The 24,612-nt window shown below is 40.7% G+C and overlaps 1 protein-coding gene across 21 annotated transcripts in view; it reads right to left on the reverse strand.

Annotated features, from left to right (window-relative positions):
* Positions 1 to 24,612, reverse strand: part of LOC120721804 (adhesion G protein-coupled receptor L3-like) — a 252,581-nt gene that overhangs the window by 135,272 nt on the left and 92,697 nt on the right. For all 21 annotated transcript variants that reach the window (XM_040012415.1, XM_040012413.1, XM_040012412.1 and 18 more), the window contains one exon: positions 24,161 to 24,374. In XM_040012415.1, coding sequence (XP_039868349.1) covers positions 24,161 to 24,374 — 214 coding nt within the window. The remainder of the gene's footprint in view (positions 1 to 24,160; positions 24,375 to 24,612) is intronic.

The following is a 24,612-nucleotide window of genomic DNA, read 5'->3' on the forward strand; positions in this document are numbered from 1 at the left end:
GCCCTGTCCATCACCCACTGTCCATCACCGAAAGCACCAACAATGAGCACGTGAGAACTGGTCCATGGACCAATGGAAGAAGGTAGCCTGGTCTGGCGAGTCATGTTTTCGTGTACATCACGTGGATGGCTACATGCTTACTTGGGGAACGCCTGACACCAGGATGCACTATGGGAATAAGATAAGCCTTCTTAGTGTGATGTTGTGGGCAATGTTCTGCTGGGAAACCTTGGGTCCTTCCATTCATGTGGATGTTACTTTGAAACATACCAACTACCTATGCATTGTTGGAGACCATGTACGCCCTTTCGTGGAAATTGTATTCCCTGATGGCTATGGCCTCTTTCAGAAAGATAATAGGCGCTGCCACGGAGCAAAAAAGATTCAGGATTGGTTTGAGGAGAACAACAAGGAGTTTGAGGTGTTGACTTGGGCTCAAAATTGAATTCGTGGAGGCCCCATGTTGCAGCGTATAAGACTTAAAGTGTCTGTTGTTATCTGTGCCAGATACCACAGCACAACTTCATGGGTCTAGTGGAGTCCATGCCTCAAATGTCAATGCCTCAATGGGTCAGGGCTGTTTTGGCAGCAAAAAAAGGGGACTAATCCAATATTATGCAGGTGGTCATAATGTTATGCCTGATCTATGTATATGTTAATCATATGTTGCGATATTTATGACAGTGACTAATTAAAAAGCCAGCATGACCACTCCTTTCAATCTACCAACAGGGGTTTTGGCCATGAAAAGATGCATTGTTTAATCACTTCCCAAGAAGTAACAGTGACTCTCACAGAAAAGTCTTTGCACTGTGCAGAAGCTGTTACAAGTACCGTGCACTACTCAATTAAATTAACACAAAGTCCAAATGTGTGATTATGTCAGAATAAGTAAAAAAGTTTTTTTTTTTCTAACAATGGATCGTGAGGACATGTCATGAAATCTTTTTGCACGAGAATAATAGGCACTGAATGGAAAAGTGGTTTCACTCCTACTCGACTTACCAGAACCAACTCCCTTAAAACTATCCCGCTGACACCAGTATTCATTGCAGAATATTTGAATAAATCACCTCCATTAAAAAACAGATCAATGTGCGACCTAAGTATTAGTTACTGAAAAAAAAAAAAAAAAAAAAAAAAAAGCAGGAAGTGTCTGATCCCTGGTTATGTATACCGCTATGTAAATCGTAACGCCCACAGTGTCTCTCCAGGTGCTTGTATAGAGGCAGAAGGCCGGATTGAAATGTGCAGCAACTCCGCAGATCGATTTGTTTGGAGGGTGAAGCTTATTCACTGGGGCCTGCCCGTCTAATGATTTACGATTTCCAGGATGAATTTTTCTATTCTTGCCAACAAATGATGCTGCTCCACATCTTCCTGGTGACGCTTGATTTATCTTCCAGCCAAAGGCCCCTGGGACTTTCAGCTTGTAGACCCATTTTAGACTAAGCCTCATTCCAGAGGGGGGTGAGGGGGGTGTAAAAGTGAGGATTGGGTCATATTTTTTTTTACAACCACCGTCACATGGATATTGATGTGTCACATATTCAAGAAAAACGATAATTTGATGTGCAAGGTGGGAAGCAAGATTCCTGATGGGTGTGCGGCTGTGCACCAATTCGCGAATTGGGACTTAAATTGAAATTATGCTGCTAGCATCTCTGCAGGCAGTCGAGTGGGCACAGAAATGTGCACACATGCACAGCCTTCAGTATGCTCATTCATAAAGGAATACATTTAGAAATATTATACTGACAGGCTCGGTTGATGGCTGACCGGGGTCAGCCTTTTGAACCGCTCCTGCTGAGATTCTAAGCCCATCTCAAGCATCTCTGCGAGCGTCAGATTCTTCAGCCAGATACCCAATGGTGCCACTGCTGTGCTGGTCTTCAGAGGGATGGATGGGGAATAAAAAAAGAGAGGCAGAAATGCCACTGGTTTGACTTTTCAAGGCATCAAGCCTTGTTTGTTACGCACAAAAAGCAATGTCTGCTGCTGGTTGGAGTCAAAGGAATGCTTTGGGGAGCTTATGTGGCTGCGTGCACCGCACAGCGACAACAAAAAGATTCTAATCCTTTTCTCTGGACCGTTATTCAATCTGTGTTTTGGAAAATTGGAAGAAATTCTGAGGACAGTTCTGAAAAAAAAGAAGAAAAAAAAAGCATGCACACACACACACACACACACACACACAAAACTATACCCAAGCTCAGATAGAATAGCACTCCATTCACTGTATTTATAATCTACACACAAATCAATAAGCACACTGTATCACTGAACCCCCCCTCCGCTATCTTTCTCCCTGACTTTCCTGAGTGTGCATACACATACATACACACAAACCGACACACCAACACACCAAGGCCTGCCTTTAAGCACAGATTTTTCATTTCCAGTCGTTGTCACCATGGTAACTTCCAATGTCCGACTTGCGCCAGAATGTGCTTCCAGCGCTTTCCTTCTTCAAAGCCCTTTTTCAAAGCCTAAAACCGCATTGCTTCAGTAACGGTCACCCACAGTGCTTAGCTTCTAGGAGGGTGTTCACCTGCTAATTACCTTATGTGACAAAGGTGCTGCTAATAACAAACTGCTCTACCAGTGCAAGCTATAAGATTTAGCAATTTTAAAAAAAAGTCCATGTACAGCTGCATGGTCTGCATTAAGGCAAAATAACAGCATGAATGAGACAGAATGCTACAAGTCACTCAAAGTGCATGCTCGCCACACACGTGTAACATTTTCTTCTACATTCAAAAAGCCAACCTCTGTTGCAATGAAGAGGAGTGCCTTGGCAGAGCCGCCTGAGCGACAATCAAATATTCCTGTGTTGACCGATCGATGAGAGCCACCCCCTGACCTTCCTCATTCACATCTCAATAATGAAAGACGAGCAGGGGTTATGAGTAACCTCGGTGCTCGATACAGGAGGTAGGGGGGGGGTCAGGCGTCGATAGCTCGGCATGAGTCCAGGGCTCCATTGGCATGCGGGAAATCACCGTGGGTCTTAAGGATTTCGGCTGAAAGATGCATGGCTGGGATTAAAAGCTTGGGCTTGACTGAGCTCTCCTGTCTCCGTGGTGTCAATATGCCCAAGGTACTGTCAGTCACTGTGTACAACTTTAGCCTGAGAGGAAAGTAATTGACTGACCCTGTGAGAGTACAAAGGTCCACATTCAGTCGAAGACATACCAATTACGCTGATAGTAAGGTGACTGAGTTTATTTTCATAATTTTATCCAAATCTGACATTGCCAACTACGCTTCTTCAAAGTTTTGATAAACTAGCACAATTAATGAATTAGCTATGGATAATCACTACTGCAATAAAACAATATGGAAGAAAACGCAACAATGTGAAGAACCTCTGACAAGCTCTGCAGTGCTTTAGTCGAATGTCTTCTTTGTATGAAGTCTTGGAATGCTTTTGAATCAGAGATAATGACATCTTTGCAAGACTAATTTGAAAGTATGTGTGTCGTCTCTGTTTGATCAGATCTGACACAGTTTTGACGCCAAGTTGTAACGTGTCTCATCTGCTCTTTTGTAAAAACTGAAAACCCCAAGCCTATAAAATGTCAGCAAGATCACAAAGAAATACCCATCATAACTGTGAGGAAACCAGAGTGACAACTGAGTTGTTTTTTGTTTTTGTTTTTTTTAATCCTGTGCCAAACCGAAACATGTGAAATTATCAGTAATGTAAGACGGAAAAGAAAGGAAAGTAGTTATAATTCATGATGCTGCTACTGGCAATTGTACGTTTGCCAGTAGCATACAATTTTCAGTAGTGAGTTGTTTTTTAAACATTTTTGCTTGAAAAACAATAAATGAATACATAAATAAGCAGTCTCTTTAAGGTTCTTAAGCCTGCATTCCTTCTAAGGGCCAGCAGGGGGCGAGAGTTCTGATTTAGAAACAAACAAGCAAACAAACAAAAAAGTCAGAATGTAAATCAGAAAATTACCCTGCTTCAGCATTCTACATACAACATTCCTCATAACCAGAGCATCAGACTTTATGATGGTTCGGCAAGCTTGTTTTGCTGCTTTTCGTGTGTTCAGCTGCTAGTGGGGGGAGGGGCTGTGTGGAGTGGTGCTGTGCAAAGTTGTGTTACAGCTGGAGGAGGCAGTGACAGCACTGCTTGTATGGACATTGTCACAAATAATATTGTCTAATCCATACATTTCTATAGTGATTAGTATTGCAATATCTTTTTCTACAACCCTTTATTTTAACAGCACTTTAATCTGTATTGCTAATTCCTGAACACTTAGTGAAGTCCTAAGACTTACATAATACTTTGATTTGACAGAGCAGGAGTTCAGGCAAGGTGAAAAAGAAGGGAACAAGAAGTTCTAAGACTGATACACTTCTGGTCTTTTCCTCTACGGCTAGAGGTGACAGGCATCTCTTGTATTTCACCCCACGCAGCACCACTGTCCCACTGAATTTGTCAAGGGAAGCCAAGACATTTAGCTGTCTTTTAACTTCTCTTCCATACCAATAGGTCTCCTGAGATATAGCCTGAGGAGGAGGGGAGTCTCATTCTGGTGGAAAACAAAGTCTAGAGTGTGTCATCCTGTCTGTTTGTTTCTGCTCGGCTTGTTTCCCAACTCCGGTATGTATTTGGTGTCAGTGTCTGTTTGTAGCAGAAGATTTATTGCAAAACACTTTGAAAAAAATGACAGTCTTTTGGCTCACACTTTGTTGTGCTGTTGTACGGAACATAAAAACGTGTTATCCTCACCTAATTCCATCATTTCTGGTATCTATTATGACCCGAGGCCTGTCTCGCAAAGCAGGATTAGCGGGTAGGCGAGCTAACTTTGGGTTTAACCTTCACTGCTCATCACAAAGACGTCTCAAGTTCAAACCGCGCCGCGTTGCAATGGCTGCTAATGTCACAGATCAAACCCCTGAGGTACTGTTTTATTCTGGGACCATTGATATACATGTACATAAAAGGCCATCTCTTCAGCGATCAATTGGGAAGGAAAAAGGGAGACACCATTCCTGCGGGGGCCAACGGCAGATATAAAAATACCGTCTTTTTATGAAAGTGCGAAACAGCTCAGAGAGGTGTCTTTAGAAGATGAGTTAGAAAGATGTTCCACTTTAAGCACAATTAGAAATCTCACTCTGCCTATAAAACAGGGTCTCCTTCCAAAAAAAATCCACAGCTACTTATTATCAGTGACAAATTTAATTTAATAGTTCGTATTAATAGCTGCTACAATATTCTGCAGCACTCCTGGCAGTGATTGGTGCAGCGCATTTAAAACCTGTCACTGCAGTTATGACATACATTAAGGGACATGAAGTGAAACTATTTAATGAAGAGCAATTAGAAATGTAAAATGATCTGTGTATTTGACTGAAATTGCGCTCCAACCAAATTGCTTTGGTTTTATAAGACAAGCTATTCCGTTTATAAGCAATGAAGTGAGAGCGTGTGATGTTTTTTTCATACTTGTGATTGATTATATACCGCTTCTGTGTTTTTAATTCTTTTTTTATTTTTTATACCTTGCTGAATTTTATTATTTTATGCTCCTATGCAGCCTCCTAATTTCCCAACTGGAGTCAACAGTTCCATCATATCTTTTATTAAATATACTGACAGCAGGTGTTAGACTGCGTGCACAGTTCTCACCTCTTTCATGTGAACTTGCATCACGAAGAACACCCTGGGTGTTAAAAAAAAAAAAATATATATATATATATATATATATATATATATATATATATATATATATATATATATATATATATATATATATATATATATATAAAAATATATAAAAATGAAGGGTATACCTTCTTGAAATTCCACAAGAACTGCTAATACATAATGAGACAGCAGAGGCCATTAAAAGGTGGATGAGACAACAATGTTCTGGCTGGCAACATCTAAATGTTTAACATCTTTGTGAAACACGACGTCAAGTCATGACACTTGAAAGGACAGATTCCTGTGACGTATCAAAGGAAAACGTATCTCCGAGACGCACATCAGTCGACGTGTACCGGCGTCAGGGGGCAGCGGATCTAAAATAAATTCAATCAACTTTTCAAGGTGACGTGAGAAACCAGATTGTGTGGTGACAGCGTCAGTGAAGAAAAGAGTGGAAAAGGGTCTGCAGTGATGCAGATGAAGCATCTTTTATCTGTGCTGCTTCCCTTGCTGTCATTCTCCAACTATAAAACCAGTGTCTGCCTCCTCCCTCTCTCGTCTCTCGTCTTTGCTTCTATGGCGCAGATACAGTATGTAGCCATGATGCATAAAGTTGCCTCAAATAATTATAATTTGAATAATTAAATATAATTTAATTAAAATAGGGAATTCAATAAAAAATCATTTCGTGCACTCAGGTCTCCATTAAAAATGAGACCTTAATCTGAATAGAAAATTACCTGATGAATAGAGGTCATAGAGGAGCTGTTAATTAAAATATCCAAAATTTAAGCAGATATCAGCCCTGATGGGCAGCCGATTTTACATCTTTTTTTCTTTTCCTGTTGCTGCAAGCACAGATTTTAAGAACTGATGCAATTTATTTGGGGGTTCCTGTAACATCCAAATAAAGACTCAGTCCAGTTGCTGCACCGCTGCACAAATAAGCTTCACGCTACATTCGCTTCCACTGCAAAGTCCATAACGGGAGCCTCGCAGCCTCCACCACCAGCCATCCAGCTTTCACCCTCTTCAACCCCCCCCGCCCTCACCCATCTCAATGAGCATGTACATGGGAAAATTAGGTCCATGTCTGCACTCACAAAAGGCCTTTTCTTGCTTTATATGCAGCACTTTGGAACATGTTTTAAGCAAATGGGGAGAGGGCGGGGTTGTAAGCTACTCTCTTTTATGGTATAGCAATCACTCCGTGGCAGCTACAAGCACTTTCCTTAAAAAATCACACCTTGGTAAGGAACGGCCACGGTCCAGTGGTCTGAGAAAGCCATTGATGGAATTAAGGCTCATGAATACGAATGCAGCGCGCGGCAAGTGAGAGCTCTCCCACTGTGTAATATTGACATGCTCCCTGGTCAGAAAATAGCCTGGCATAATTAGCTTTCACAAGCAAGTACAGGGTCAGCAGGAGAGGCCACTCTAGACACCAACAATACCCTCAACAGGAACATGTTTGCCACTGAAAATGAGTGCGGTGCAGATCTTCAGTTGCCAGCACTATTATTCTGTCTACCTCTACAATATCAAGTGTTATTGATATAGTTATACAATACAAAGACTAATATGGCCCAAAAAATATCAGGTTATGTGAGTAAATGAAATAAATAGTTCCTAAAAGCTGTCTAACTATAAGGTTGGATATAAAAATATAGACAGATTCAAAGCCTATAAACACACCACAGACTGTATATTAAAGACAGATGTAGCCACTGTGACATCACCCTTTGCTTTTGCCATCTCTGTGTTATAAGAAGTGAAGGTGATGAGTGAGGAGGGTTACTACACTCTCGTTAGCAAAGTGACTCTAAACAGGAGAGTAAAAATACATAAACATTATGTTGTATTGAACTGAGACCGTAAACTTATAAAAGTGTTCCAGGTGATAGATAAAGGCCCAAAGGGTTGTTTTCCCATAGATTTCAAAACATTTTGTCGCTTAAGTTGATTTAATCTACAAGAAAGCCAGTCAGAGAGTATTTCTTTTCAGGTAATTATGCAGCTTAGCCAAAACAATTTAGAAAGAGTATGTGTCAGCATGGCTGAAATAGTGAAATTTTAATATTTCAGTCTTGTATGGTTACTTGTAACTGTTGCACACAGGAAGAAATGGGATTGTCAGAACTGCTGGAACAATCATTGGTCGACAACAAACCTCATGAGTTAAGATAAGCCCGGTCTACTGTTGCTGACCGAGAACACCCTCTTTATTCTGATGTAATGTCCTCAGGACGACATTGCAGGATGCTTTGCTAGTAAAAGTGCAATTAGCATGCTAAATAATAATGTCTGTGTGATGTCTGTGATTTATGACTTGGTGAATGACAATCTTAGACTAATTTCGACTAACAATAAAGTTATTTTAAGTGTAACAATCTGACCTTTTTAAAATAAGGATTTGCCCCCTGCTGGTCATTAGAAAGAATGCAGATTTAAAGCACTTCCATCTTTTACATACAGTTTATAAAACATGACAGACCACAGACCATAGATCAGGGAAGTCCAACTCCAGGCCTCAAGGGCCGGTGTCCTGCAGCTTTTAAAAATTATCCTTGATCCAACACAGCTGATTTAAATGACTAAATTAAGTCCTCAACATGCCTTGAAGTTCTCCAGAAGCCTGGTAATGCACTAATCATTTGAGGTGTGTTGACCCAGGGTGAGATCTAAAACCTGCAGGACACCGGCCCTTGAGGCCTGGAGTTCCCCACCCCTGATTTAACACTTGAGTAGAGACTTGAGATAAGACCTGAAAAAAGTTTTGTATGGTAGTTTAAGCATCATAAAGGCACAAAGATTCCCATAAAAGAGCAAGTGGAAGGTCAGAAACATCACAGAAAGCCATTACGCAGACAATGTTATCTGTGATGGTTAATGACTAATTAATCTGATGGTAAAATACTATTATTACTAGTGATTATCAGAATAATCTTAATCATGTTGCTCACCTAAGGGAGGAGGAATGTCAAATGAGATTCATCTATTGTTAGAAATATAAATAAGTTATACGCAGTCCCCCAAGACAGGAATCTCCTGCTGAGGTTTTCTATGCGCGGTACTGGAAATGCATAGAGTCCAAGTGGTACAAACTCTATGAATATTCAGCACACTGGAATAGATCAAAGGGAATTATGCAACTGTGCTATGAAACATTAATCACCAGAGAGTGTCATCAGTTTTCCAGCTTCAAGATTGATACACTATGTTTTCCTTGTGTTTTTTAAACGTGCACATGGATCTGGCAACCACAGATCAAACACAGTGATAATTGAACTATTTTATACCGATTAGTATTTGAAGGTTGTGATGATTCAAAGCAAAAACATTTAGCCCATATTTCCCAAGAATCGGGCAAAATTGAGCTTGAGATCGTTTAACATAAAGAGGAAATGGGATATGAAAATCTTTAAAGTGCTTCTTTCATTTCCAGATGTATCATATGTTCTCGTGACCGGCTGGATAATTCATAAAACGGATACCAGAGACCAAGATACCAAGAAATGTTGAGATTATATTGAATCGAGCTACTTTTACGGAGCGGGCTTCAAGACTGTGCGGAAAGGCAGATGTGGAACGGCAGGTATTCCTGTGAATATCTTTCTAAAAAGGCATTTGGAAAACGAAACTTCTAAAGCATTGTGCTTGGTTGGTAAAACAGTAAAACAAGAGTATCTAAGAGTAGCTTTTCACCACTGGATAAAGTGCTTGGACAATAAATAAATGATGATGCTGAGTACAATTCTGACCTGGCTATGCTTCTTCTAGACTGAAAAAGACCAAAGCTGTTAATGCTCAATACTGTCCATGTGCTAAGCATCCAACATTACAAACAGTGCAGATGTTCAGCCAGGAAAGCTATAAAGCCTGGTGCAGCAAATAAGCGTAGCATTCATGGAGGGTAGATGCAGTAGGCCAGGCAATTTTTATCATTGGTACTCATCACAAAACATCATTAAACAGGTAAAGAGACTTTCAGTAATGACATTTTCCTTTATTCTCTATTAATTGATGAGCTTGACCTAAGAATGGCTAATTATCCTACAGTATTGATCAGAACTGAATCAAACTTACATGCAACGATCACCTGGGTCTGCACACAAACTGTGTTCAAGAATATATTTGCTGTTTTATTTTCCAGCAGCTCTTGACTTTTTAGTTTAACTTGTGCAAAATGATCAGTCTTCTAAAAAAAAAAGAAGTAAAATAAAAAGAAAATTCTGAATCTTTAGACTCAGCATTGTCTCATTGTTTGTGATTAATATGTCACAGCTATGCCACTGATTGCACAGCTTAGAGTCACAAGGCCCATGCTTGTTATCATCAGGCGAGAGGTTTCCACAGAGAAAGCAAAATACTATTTCTCTCATATGTCACTGAACTGTGGGAGAACGCACAAAGTAGACAGGAAGACCCTACACGAGCAGAAAGTTCAAACCCTCTTACCAAGAGGTGACAGCTGTAACCACTGGACCACTACAGTACAACTTTCTGATAAAACATCTTCATCCACCGGAGAGATTTTTTGGTAGACTTTGCAGATTCGGATTATAAATAGCACCTTTGAGCACAATTCTAGACATATCTTTTCGGCAAATTGGAATTGGGGTAACCAGATGAGAGCACTAACTAAGAGCGGATGGGACCAGGCTAATAAAGCAGATTCATCCTGAAGGTGCTTACTGTGTGCCGCCATTAGAGAATTACAAAGCAAACAAGGTGAAACCTCACCCCGTTTTGCTCCCTTGAACTTGTCTTGCCAAGGTTAGAGGGCGTGTGTCATGAATGTAGATCCTGCTCCCCACGCCCTTGTACAGCGCCGCAGAATTTTGATTGTGGATGCTCATTCATGCCCTCCTCCCATTAGAAAGAAAAATTACGTGACAGACACAAAGAAAAAGAATCACTGAGGTAAATTTTTAAAAAAGAAGCTTAAGACGAAGAGAAGTTCTATGGAGTCAAAAAGGGACTTAAAATCAAAGAGTAATTGAGAGGACAGGGAAACGGGCTGAGAGGTAGTGAGATAGTAGGATTAGGGCGGGAAGAGTATCTTGTAATGCCGTGCTGAGCAGCGACCTGAAGACTTCTCGGCCGAGCAGTTTGAGCCGTCCTCAGTACCTCAGCACGACCTAAACTCACAAAGATGGCTGACCTTTCAGCAATGTCAAATGGCGATTACGCCAAGTGACAAACATCCACATAAGCTATTTTCACACATGCGGCGCAATCCTGAACTTCTATGAAGCTTACCTGAGAGAGGTACATGTGAGAACGCAATTCTCCAACACAGTCGGTACAAAGTACACGGGACGTCAGATTGCACCTATGTGAGAATAGCTCAGCTAATAGCCAGGAGCATTCACCGACTCCTGCACGCAGCTCCTTCACCAAGCTATTTTCACCCTTCTGAAGAGGACCGTTTCTTCCTGTGTGCCACATGTGAAAAGGAATATAACCCAGCCTGATTTTCCTCAAACAGTTTCCACGGACAAGCGTGTAAATGTTTAAGTTCACTCTTTAAATGTGCATGACAAAAGCTGGCAGATTTGTACTACATTAGAGGAAAAAGAGAAAGCTGTGACCTCTCATGACCAAAGTGAAGGTAATTCTTGAAAGCACAGCAAAAGCCATCAAAAGCAACCAAAAAATCAAACCTCATCAAAGAGAGAAATATCATTTATCAAAGTTTTTTCGATGAACACTGAAGGTCACTGCATGGAAAAGCAAGAAGATAGACAGAGATGCGCGATTAATGTGATTATACTGAACTCAAAAAGGTTGGGGAGTTTACATCTAAATGTCAGTGACATTTACATTTATGAAAGCCCCGCACCAGTGATAAACACCTGTTCACCAAAAGCTCAGTCGACTCAAAGTTTTGGTGAGGAGAATCGGTTTAACCAACACCGAGAGCTGGCCTGAAAGGACGTATCACAACATAATCACGACGAACAGCTCTAGACCCTGTGCAGGGAGGGTGTTTCTTAATGCAGCTGTTATTCTGATTAATTTACCAAAGGGACAGATGAAGTGGAATATATAAAAAAATAAATAAAAGAATGTAGTGATTAATCACGACCATCGCATTTTAAACAGCTCTGTCACAAACACAGTGTGTGAAAACGAAGTTGTTGCCCTGGAAGTTCACGGCGACAGCGTGCGAGCGCGCGAGGCTGAGGGCAGGTAACGAGCCTCCCGACTCTGTGGTAAAATATAAATGAATTATGTCCCGCATCACATCGAGGTTCGCTTTTGTTTCACTTAAGTGATTAATAAGGCTGGATTCAATTAGATACGCTCACTTTTATATGCACCAGTATCATCGCCACTGCCAACAGACTCAGTTTGTTTAGGCTGTTTATATGATTGCATAAACTGACAATTTCCCGCAATAATCCTGTTTACATGACTACACAGAGCCGAGCTGTTTATTTTTGTTCTTAAATGATAAACTGTCTGCTCGCCCCTATCAAATTTAATCAAAACTATTACAATTACAACACTGCTGTATAAAATTATACTGCAATTCATTTTTTGGGGGGTGGAAGCGAAGGGGGATAATTAGAAGCGCAATGCTACTTTTTCTTTTTTTCCCCTTCGTCAGACTAGTTGAAAGGATGGCGATGACTCACGCAGCTGTTGCCCCTCATAACCCAGGGTTTTTTGGATTTGGATATAGAGGCAGGACTGCTGGGAAAACAGTTCACAGAGACGGGAGAAAAAGATCTTTTAAAGTGGCTTAGTGTTATACTGAGTTCCTTAGGATGTCCCCAGCTCTAAAAAACCAATCATTTGTAATGCTCGCAAAATAACGGTCCGTGCATGGGCGGCATTTTTGGATTGCTTTTTTTTTTTCCTCCCGGAAGCACCCATGACCTCATTTTCAGCCCTTACTGTTGCTAGGTTACAAAGTACTTCATCCTAAACTATCTTATTTAAAATTTTCTCCTCCGCCGTCATTTACTGATTTAATACCATTAAGTTTCATGTGTAACTGGAGTCAATCCTTTGGGTCCAGTGGGTTGCGGGTTGGGGCCTGCATGGCTCGGGCTTGTTCTGGCACTTTCTAAAGAATGGGATCTGGAGAATTCAGAGGTGAGTAAATGTTTTGGACTGCATCCCATCCATTATTTTACCAGGGGGGAGGCCAGTGCTGTTGAGTGGTGCCATTGTGCATTGGGGGTAGGCATAGTGTGCAGCAATGTTTAGGTGGGTAAGTAACGTTCATAGGAAACCCAGGGCCCAAGGTTTTCCAGCAAATCTCTGCATTGTAATAGGATAATCAATGTTATCCATTTTAGTAGTTTTACACAAATCATATTTTAAAATTTGGACACACTAATCTAAAAAACTGTCATCATATCAAAGTTTTTAAATTGCAAAAATGATAAACTGATGGGATGAAAGAGCTGCAAGAAGCTCTCAAATTCATCCCAGAATCAGCATCAAAGGATGTTGTTTTTATCTTGGGGGAGAGAGATGAAGAATACCCAGCAAAGTTATTAAAGGTCAGTTAAAGTTGCATGCCCTCACTATGTTGGAGGAAAAATAAACGGATCCAGCTCTTTAGGGCAAAATGAAGAGATGGAGCTGTAGACATCAAATGTGTTGGCTACTCCCAACTGCCAATTAAAAAAAAAAAAGGAATACCAAAAAGAGAAAAAAAAAAGTGATAAAAAATGGTGGAGCGCAGCGAGGAGCAAACATCAGATAGGGGGAAGGAAAAAGCCGAGTCGGCTCCCTCCACTCTGACTAAGCACCTGCTCCTGCCTGAATTAGCCCTTTCTTTACTGTTTGGACTCCTCCAAATGAAACTCACTCCCCTCATGACAAATGGACCAAAGCCTCCCACTTCCACTTTTTTTAACACATTATAAAACCCCATGTTTAGTGAGGCACCACTGTGACAGCTATTAATCTGATAGAACCCAGCTCCCGCTTCCAGGCTTCCTGTGGGGCAAAGAATAATAAAAAAAGAAAAACATTGCTGAAAACTTCCAAAGTTCTGGATTCTCCTGGCAAAGCTTGTAGGGGCATAATAAAGTCTATGGGGTATTCATCTTGGAATCCAAAAGCGGACACGGTTACGGTAGATTCAAACCACTGGCTTGGTCGTGTCAATCCGCTCTTTTATCTCCATCTCCTGAGAGTTACCAATTTTCTCCGTGTAGGGAGATACTCTTAAACATTTTTTTTTCCCCCCACGCAGGCTTCCTTTTCCATCTAATCACCACAGAGTCTCGTATCGCCACGTCTGGGAGACCCGGGCTTACTCAAAAGGCCGCCAGCTTGAAATTTATTGCAACTAATTGGCCAAAATTGAATGCGGCAGGTTCTTATCAAAGACGATTGGAGTGGGGTTCGGAGGCAGGAAGGCTGAAAAATGAGACAGGATAATGAATGTCAGGTGATGTCATCCAATGCGGGAAAAGAATAGAAAGTGGAAGAAATAAAGCTCTTTGATTTAAAAACTCTCCATGAAAAGAGGGTTACGCCGGGGCAGGCGGCAAACAAGCACAGATGGAAAGGCGGTTTGAATTCCTGCAGTAATCCAAAGAAGTTCTGAATGAGTTTACTGCGTCGCATGTTTGGTTTACAGTAAAATGGAATCTTTATCTTCCCTTTCTGCCAGAGCTTTTATTAATACCCTTTTTGCATATTAACGCCGGCTGCAAAGAAAGAAAAAAAACACCTCCCACCATTCTCTATTTGTTCACGCTATTACAACAGGCAGTTGTCTCCCGCTGTGCTCATCGGTCATGTTTTTGTTCTGTAATTGTCAGGTGCTCAACACATAATTGTATCATGGAAAAAACAGCCTCCAACCAAGAGTAAGCAAGACAAACCAATGACTCCTGCATAAACAGAGAAAAGCTGGCGGAGAACACTTGTAGTTGAGAATGAACAATGCCAAATATCGCCTCGATGCAATCTAATAAAATATATATAAACCTATTTCTTAGCCCGTTGGGAATCAGATCAATAAAGGTAGTGGATCTATATATGTATATACATATAACAAAGTGCTAGAGTGCTTCTTTCTTATTGAATCTGCCTGATTGAACTTAGCAAGCGAGGAACACCTGGGTGATATTCTGACATTAATGCAAATGTAAATGTATTAAGTCATCTGACAGCTCTTTGTTTCGGGAGTTAAATGTTTATGCAAACCCTGATTTTAAACAACACGGGCCACTTGTGGTACGGCTTTAAAGTCGTGCCTGAACAATGACTGCATTACGCTCACATCTGCTCGGCATTATAATCGCTTTCGATGCCAGCAGCAGCTGTCTGTTATATTAAAGCTTCATAAATACTTAAAGCTACTTGTGCCGTGTAATTTTGCTTGCTTTTCTGCTTTCTTTGAGCGTTGCACTTTCATCAGAGATATCTTCACTCTCTAGTTTTTGGCCCGGGGCCAAAATCACCCAATCTTAGATTTCTTATAATGCAACTTGATTTAATCTTTCGTCAGCTCATTCTGAAAGCTTACACCTGCAGTTTGTCATGCAGGGTTTTCTGATAAAAATGTTAGGCTCGGTCCAGGCTCAGATCATGATCATCACATCGAGAGTTATGGAAGACACTGTAAAGCTGTTTCACAGGGAGAGCTGTACATAAACAGCATGGACTGAGTGAAATTTAATACTGACATCATGCTGGGTTTTTTGCTACTTTTGTTTTTTGTACTTTCAGGGATGTAAGTATAAGGAGACATTTACTGTAAGTAGATGTAGACAGCCAGAAAACTTGACCTGTTGACATACAGTACAGTACAAAACTCATGTATTAACCCTTACTTTGATTTATTTTGTTACGATAATGGAAATTAGTTACCTAGACTTATTAAAATATATGCAAACATACATGGAAATACAGTATATGAGGAGAAACAGAATTTGGACCATTGTAACAAGCTTCAAAGTCAATATGTAGTTTGACGACCTTGATTCTTTACCAGAGAATGAAACCTATTAGTCGAGCTTTCTTTTCATTTCTTTAAGTAATAGTTCCCCAGACTTCTTGAAGGATATTCAAAGCTCTTTTTTCCCAATGCTGGCTGTCCTTTGTTCTGTTCTCTATCGCGATGATCCCACACTGCTTCAGTAATGTTGAGGTTCAGGCTCTGTCGAGTATTTCATTGTATGTTTTTCTATCCAGGTACACTTTTACTGTATTGGCAATGTGTTTAGGATCATTGTCATACTGAAAAATAAAGCCACAGCCAATCAGACACCTCCCAGATTGTATTGGACTGTGGCTCAAAATCAGATGGCACTTTTCTGTGTTCATAATGCCATCAGTTTTAAAACGGATCCCCAGTCCCACTGGCTCAAATCCAACCCCAAACCATGACACAGCTTCACCCATGTTTTTCAAATGACTGTAGTCACTCACTTTTCCTACCTCTCTCCTGACCTCAATTGCTCCATAAGACTGGTTGCCACTAATTTAAAGTCCAGTCTTTGTGTAAATTGGCGTACTTCAGGTATTTGGCTTGTTGACAGCCACCCTTTTCACTGAGACCATTTCTGTTGAGGCTTCGACGAACAGGAGATGGATCTCGCAGGCCCTGTGTTAGCTCTTTGCTGGATTGTTTTTTTCCCCATTTCGTAAAGACATTATTTCCACTGTTCATCTGCTACAGGTATGTCTCTTCAGTTTTTTCAGCAATCTTCAGCAAGAGGCTCCACACCATGGACAAGCCAAGTTTTCAAGTTAATAGCAGCCAATGTTCAAAGAAAAACGTTGAAAGATCTTCAGAAAGCCTGGAGAACTCTGCTTAAGACCAGTTTAAAAAATTACAACAAGCCCAGCTCCTGAGGGCTGGCTCAATACTTTTGCACAACACTCGGTTTCTAATTATTTCCTTTTTGACAAACAGCTGTGATGATCAAAGATTTGAAGCACCTAAGGATAAAATCAAAAACAATGCCAAGGGTTATGAGGCAGATACTGCAGTCGCCACCCTCTTTGCTGAGGGGATATCAGCACAGATGTGCTTGTTTTTTAAGCTATTAGGGATTACAGGTGCTAGGTCTGTGTTTTGTAAATATCACAACCAGTTAGCCTGAATAACTAATCCTCGTTTGGTCAGTGAAGAATACTGGTTCTTTAATCTGACGTTAAGCTAAATCAGTTAACAGGAACTGTTACTTTAAAGCCTTCTGAAGGAAAAAAGGCGTCAGTGTGTTTCTTCTCAGCGTTTGCACTTTGAGTCCCACGCACGGCCCATTTGCCAAAGGCTACGTGTTTTCTTCCAATAAATCATACGTCCCTAATATCCTCCGGAAGCCGATTCTTCAGTTAATCCCACTCTCCTTCTCAAACAAATATCTCATTCAAATCCTCCAACGCTGAAATAAGGTCACAGGAGAAGGATAATGAGAACTGCTACGTATGGGGAAGATCATCGTCAAAGGCGAGAGGATCCTCCCATCTGCTTTTCGCTCCTTATCTCTTAATCACACTTGTCCCTCGGTCAGCACGAGGTTCCATCCGTCATTTGTCTCACGCATTCCCATCAAAGTGCACTGGGATTGTTTGTTTTCCTCGTGCACGTCATTAACATGAAGTTTGTCAAATGTCAGCTGTCATGCGGCCGGCGGGGTGAAATCACAGGTTGTGTTAATTTAGTTTTGCTGTTCCTCGCGGGACTTATCACGCTGTGACATCCATTAACCTTCATCGTTAGTGTCATCTGCACCAAACACAACACGCTCCATGTCAAAAATACATTTTGTTGTTCCGTTTTTTTGTTCTGTAAAATGACAAGTGTGACGGCGCAGTGGTGCGAAGGATCCCAGGGAGGCTACAGAAAAGAAATAAAGTGCATATGGAAGAAAAAAGACCAAAAACAGATCAGAACATGTAGGTGTTTAGATGTGTATGTGTTGAAAGGGAGGGAGTTGCTCCATCCTGACCTGCTTTTCTCCTTCAGGGGTCATACACAAGCCTGCCACAATGCTATCAGCTGTCCCTTAAGGTGGCTGCTGAGGTCTACTGAGATATAAGGTGATATATAGCTTTGATATAGCCTGTAATTACTTGCCGTGAAGGCCACACCGCCTTCGGGAAAAGAAAAGGGGAACACACAAAAAAAAAGGGTGGAGAGAGAGACAGAGAGACAGAGACACTGGGGCTCTGATGAGAAAAGGGTCAGTCTTGTTTGATAGCACAAGTGGCCAGCCTCTCCAGCGATTTCACACAGGGAAGTGGCACTAGATGTATACACGTGTTTGAAAGAGGGCAGATTCAACAGATACCTCAGCTGCAGAGAATCGCCTGTGAAAGTGTCCCACGGGGGAATGGCGATGATTGCAAAAAAAATCACAGTGGCGTGTGTGCACACACTATGCAAATGGTGTCAAATTGTGCTAAATTAAAGCTCGGTACCATGTTTCAATTACAGTATCATTAGCCTCCATCTAGCTTTCAGCACAGCACCACCTATAAGTGACATGTTTATCCAGAGGCTATGGATTCTGCACATCCGCAGTGTTCAAAGCACAAAAGGGGGGGAATAGCTAATGAAAGAGACCCATTCATTTCACCCTGTCACAGGATGGTGCGAGACAACCTTCATTTCAAGATGCATTACAGCGCTCGCGAGCTCAGTGACGCGCTATCACTCACATACAGAGTGCTATTAGCTCTCGCTTAAAAGACTGTAATGGAACCAAACACCTTACCAAAGTAGCTCTTTTATATGGCTTTATAAGTGGGCTAAACTGAAGCAGGTAGAGTTTGGGTTTGATAGCTGAATAACAATGGGGCTCTTCTTAGTGGTTGGTGAGGCGGGTGGAGGAGGGCTGAGCTGGCTAAATGTGTGTTGACAGCACAAGCGAGCCAGTGACATGGCAGCACTTTTACCAGCGATGGACGCAAGCCTGGCACACAGACTAAGCCTGCAGCAGCGTGGCTCATCTTCAGACGCTACGTGAATGCTAACAACAGGGCTCGCCGGTCACCACGACTTAACTGGTGCCAGCAGGAGAGGCAGGTGGTACACAGGCCATAGTGGGATAAAAAGAGTGCCGAGTACCACAAGAGGAAAATAGCATGAGACCATTCACGAGTATGCCAATTAGTTTTTAACCAGATTAAGGTGACTGTGTTACTAAAACCACTTCTTCAAGTTAAATTGAGAGATTAGAAAGATTAGTCAACGTTTTTTCCCCTTAGTCAGCCGCCTACACTTGTTTCAACAGTCCGCAGTTTTAACAGCCACAACATAAAACTATCATACATCAGCATTTTATGCATGCAGGAAATTTAATCAAACTTCAGGAAAGAAAATAAACTCTGATCACCTAGTTTCTCTAGTATCTTCCCATTGACTGTATGTTTTTCTATCCAGGTATGCTTTTACTGCACTGGCAGTGTGTTTGGAATCGTCGTCATACTGGAAAACCAAGCCACTGCCGATCAGTCTCACTCCAGATGAAACATCAAAAATCTGACAGTATTTTTCTGCGTTCATAACTCAATTCTAATTTTGACATGATTCCAAAATGCAAAACTTTCCAAAAAATGTCCAATGAATTCTGCAGTCCATAAGACCTGTTGCCATTGATTTTCAGTAATTTGGCATACCTCAGCTTTTTTTCCCCCCACCGTTTCCCTTCCTTCCCTTCCTTAAGCTTCTTGACAGCCACCGTTCCTCTGAGACCATTGCAGTTAAAAGGACTGCACTGAAATGAGCTAATGTTCAAAGGGAAACTTTGAAAGGCCTGCAGAACTATTGCTCAAGTCTCAGAAGCAAAGTATAAAGAATTTAGACTTTTGCACAGTACTGTACATCAAGATTTTTTTTTTTTTTAGGAAGTGTCCCTGTGCTCGTTTCTAGGTCTATATTTTTATTCTTGGACTCTACTACTCTTTCACCTTTTATTAAAGCCCATTCCAATTTTTTTAAACAGAAGGTTTGAAAAACAAATAGGAGGGAACGCTGTGTTTGTGATGACCATTTCATGGGTATCGCCTCCCTTTGACATTTTAGTTGCAAAAGTAGGGAAAACTATGTAAGACAGATCATTTAGAGAAGTTTTTGCTTCACAGGTTCCTGACATTGTTCTTATTATTTGCAACTTTGGCCATGTTTCCTATGAGCGTCCAGGACTTGAACAGTATATACATGATAATAAAAGAAAAAGCCAATATGTCTCCTTTCACCATTTGCTCAAAGCATTTGAGGAAGTGTTATATACTCTAAAAATGGAACAAAGACTTTGATTTACTGACAGATGGTGGTCATTTCTACACAGAACAAACTCAAGTCAGCTCTAAGTGAGTCAGAGTAAGCTTCACAGTTGGTCTTGTCAGCACCAAGCTGTGAGTGTTGATCCCTGCTGTTCTTGAGGACCACAACTGCAGCTTTAGGGAATACCATTTATATTAAACACTGTCCATATTTGCAAGATGCCTTATAGATTGCATCACTCTGGCTGAAGTCTAAACAGTGTCTGCCATACTTCAGAATGAGAACGTATCTGTGGGGTTTTGAATAATTAGCAGAAAGGTTACGCAGGAAGTCAGATATCCGTTAGTTTATCTGTTGGAGTTTAACCAATAACCTATTTTACTGACTGTAGGGCTGTTTTTGACAGGCCTGTTGCATATGTTTGCTTCGCTCGTGTACTATAACACAGACCTGTATGTTATTTTATTATGTTATTCTTTTTGATGCTTATATTTCGTCTTCTTTTTCTTTGCAAGCTACATATTCATGGTATAAGACAATAACCAGCCACAGGCACTAATAGTGTCATTGTTTGCCAAACATATATTTAAAAGACATGCATGACATATTTAATCGTTTATAAAAATGAATCCAGAAACAACAACGTACGTGTAACGTACACGAAATATCCGTATAAGCATATCCGTATAAGCGCATCCGTAACGTATACGTTATGTAGCTGTTTGAGATCAGCTGCCAAACACAATATATATAATTTAAGGACTTGAGTGTTTTTAAAAATTATTCCCAAAAGTTATACAGATGTGTATGTTGTAAATTTCATTCAGATTGATTAAGTTATCTAGGAGGAGTTGGCGAACAGACGTACACTACGATTAGAGTAAGACACTTTCAGCACTACTAGTCAGTTATTACGTTAAAAGAAGTGCCGTTCAACACAAATGTTTCATTCGTGGTTCTTTAAAAAGAATATATTTTTAATCCAGCCAAGTTCTGTATTATGTGTGTTTTTGTAGCCTAACAAATTAGCTCGGTAATCAAATACCTCATGAAAGCCACAATCAGGGGGAAATCAGGTTACTGGAAACCATGTAAATGCTCTAATCAGACTATTACCTTGTTTGGATTGTTTCCAGTGATTAGGCTATGGACAGAGACAGGAAAGTATGAGGTGAAGAAGGAACGTCTTTTAGTTAGTCAACTAAAAAATAAAAAGACATGAATATCCATAATCTCCCTGTCCTGGCTTTGGCCTTATATTTGTCTGTTCTAACTGCTTGTTTCTGTTTCAGGCTCATTTTCCTTTTTAACCCCAATGAGCTTAGCCGCAGGTGCCTAGCAACGCCTGTGACAGCTCGACAATGAAATAGTCGGAGGTGGCCGTTCATTTGTTGTGCTAACCCCCGCATGCTAATGCCTAGCTGTGTCACTAAAGCCACGACCACATCCCTTCTTTTCCACCCTCCCTCCCAGTTCCAATTCATGCTACCCACACCTTTCATCCACTCAGCAGCTTCCTCTCCCAAGACAAAGTGCCCTGGCTCTGAATCAGGTTGTAGTTCCCTTTAAGCATCATTGAGACACCCCCGGTAGAAATGAGATGCTAAAAAGACACACTTGTCCCTGCTACTTTATGCTAGTTTTGTGTTCTTGACAGTTGCAGGACCCGTTGATTCATTCCTGCAGGGATTTTCGTCTGAGTGGGCGGCTCGGAGAACAAAGGAGCTACAGGGTGCATCAATTATCTGACAACATGTTTCAAACTACCTCGTTTTAGCATCGGCTGCTTTTCACACAGCTGATTATCTGAACTCTGTGTTACCAAACTAAAAAGCAAAGAGCAATAGTTTGATAAAGCCCAAACGTCCATTAGTATTCTCAAGGGGCCGTGACCAATCTGGAACTAAAGCTCTGGAAATAAGTAGAGGTGAACATACATTCAGCTTTGGAAATAAAATGAGGCAGACAAAGTCAATGCAGAGCAGCAATTTAGATAAAGTCCATCGCTTCTGAGTGCTCAAGGGTGTTTTGACCTCAAAGGCAAGGGAAACCATGCTTAGAATGATAGCAGATAGGAGTTTTTATTCTGCTCTTAAGTGCTGCAGTAAGTCAACAACACACCAAAGACTGACTATATGTATATTCACTCGGCACTCTCCCTGAGCTCCCCGTTCACTGCTTTCATACAACTTGCTTCAAACACTGAAAACTTGTTTATATATTGCCTTAATGTTAGCAATCTATTACACGCAAAAAGCCGAAGTACAGTAAGAGCATCCTCGCTCTCTGGCCTGACAAATAGGCCTCCATGTCCCGGTTTCTGCACAACAGGCTCATAACTCTGAAAACAAAGCTCACTTCTGGCAGTGAAACTCATCACACATGTTTCTTCTGCTTTAACAAATAACCTGTTCATATTATTTGTAATGATCATTGATTTGTGTCAGTTTAAATTTATGGCTGGCACAGATTAGCAGCCAGGTATGGTGAGGTTTGTGGTTAATGCTGCTTGTGGCTCACTGGTTTTCTCAGTCAAATTAATCCATAACAGAGAAAAGTGTATGCACTATACCCTACCCTAATAATCTGCTCTGCATTCATTTTGTGGCTTTGTTAACTTGGAGCTCTGTTTTATACTTTTAACAAATCTCAAGGGCTGGTCCCAAACCAGACCCAAATAGTATTGAAATAAAGTGTGTATATTCTTGGGAGTAAGTAAAATATATTTTAAAAAAAAGCTACTCTTTTAAGAAAACATGTTTAAAAAAGAAGACATTTTTAATTTTTTATTAAATATCAGCAATCCTCAGGTGTGAATTAAAGTATTTATCATTAACACAAGACTGGTTGATTATGTTTTCAAGATATGGCAATTATTTAACAGCAAAAAGCAATTTGTTTCCTCTGAGCATGCCTGTGTGTGAACACGTACATATTCATGCATGCAAATAGTCTCAAGCTAGTCTTCTGAATGGGAGCCCAAACAACCTATCATTATTATTATTATCATCATCTGCTGTGGTCAACAATACACCTTTAAAATGAGTGCATATAAAAAGACCTTGCATCGTGGCCCTGGATTTCTTTTAGCGATGCTGCATAAAAGAAAGAAAATAGACTGGGAATGTGTTTTAAATTCTCTTTTTCATCCAAGGATAGAAAAAAACATAACTATACTGCATCTATTATGCATATTTTTCAATCGTCATTATGACCCTTTTCCACCACAATTCTTGGAAATGGTGTGGGAGGGTTTTTGGATCTTGTAATTTCGTTCTAAAGCTAAGTATGTACAGTTTTGACTACTTCCTGTTTAGTAGACTTTGGAGAACACACTGCACGGTTAAGTTTGTAACCCACAATGAAGTGAAAGCTAGCAAAGTAGGCTAATAAGCTTTCAGTGGGAAGGTGGTTTTAGGTTATTTATATCAGCTCCCATGTAGCTGTAGCTACATGTAGCTGTAGCTTCCACAGACTGTATATAAAATATGGATGTAGCCTCCAAATTATCTATGATTTTGTCTTCTAGCATAATGAATACTCAGCGTTAGATTTATGACCATTGCTATAAAAGTTTCTGTGGACGGATGTGACCACTTTTAGACGGATAAAAGCTAAGTAGAGTTAGCCTGCTAGCTAAGCTAATGCTACCACTTAGCTAACACTAACAGTTAGCTTTGCTAGCAAGCTGCATCCATACACTCTATAGATTAATTACATAGACACTAATAGGATCTAATTAGTGTTAAGAAACAAATAAGATGCTAGATTTTCACTCAGCAAATGTGACTTCTTAGACTTCCCACTTTATTTGTCACATAACAGCATTTAAAATGGTTGGTTCTCCAAACAGAACCAACACCCATGAAGAAAAGTAGTCCAGTTACTTGGCTCTCCTGACCTAAAAACTAACAGGCAGAACCATCTATAGCCACCTGTGTTTGCATTTACCTGTCAGCCCTTAATGTACATTTTAAGCCTCATAGAAAATAAAATGCAGCTATGAAAGGGAAAATTAGCCACAACCATTTTCATCCTGAACTGTAAACATGTTCGTTTGTACAGCAGGAACCTTTAACACAGGTGTCTACGGGGAAGTACTCAAGTTTTTTTTACTTCATCACTTTTTAACCTGGTTAAGTCCTCAGTGTGAAATTAAGTTTCATAGCAAAGCTGATTGCTTTGATTCAGCTTGAACTCTTAAATATTAATTATATAGCCGATTAAGAATATTTACTACAATTCAGACAAATTTATGTCCGTACCTTTGAGACATGATCTTGTATGCATCTGGAAGGTAACACCGTGTGTTCTCCATCTGTGCTGGGTCTGCGTCGCAGATCTTATCATCAGTGCGGCCGTAGTTGGCGCTTTCGATCAGGATGACGTCAGTGCCCGGGCACCGTAGCTCAATGGGGTAGCTCTCGCACGACAGCTCCCTCCTCACCACCGCCATGGGGATGGGTGCTCGACTGAAGGCTGAAAGAATACAAAATAAATAAATAAATCAGTGTGTGAGAATTTCCGTTTTCTTCTTACCGGTGAAAATATTTCTACAAATAAGTGTTAAAGCAACTTCATACTGCAGTTGTGGTTAGCTCAGACCTGCATTTTTAAAAAAGTGTATACTACTGCAGGAAAATACAATCAAAAGGTCTGACACAGAGGCATAGGTGAAGAGGTTAGCCACCCTTTTCTAGAGAGTGTGGGTGGTTAG

The sequence above is a fragment of the Simochromis diagramma genome, unplaced genomic scaffold (genome assembly GCF_900408965.1).
Source record: "Simochromis diagramma unplaced genomic scaffold, fSimDia1.1 OVJJ01000604.1, whole genome shotgun sequence".
Lineage (NCBI taxonomy): Eukaryota > Metazoa > Chordata > Actinopteri > Cichliformes > Cichlidae > Simochromis > Simochromis diagramma.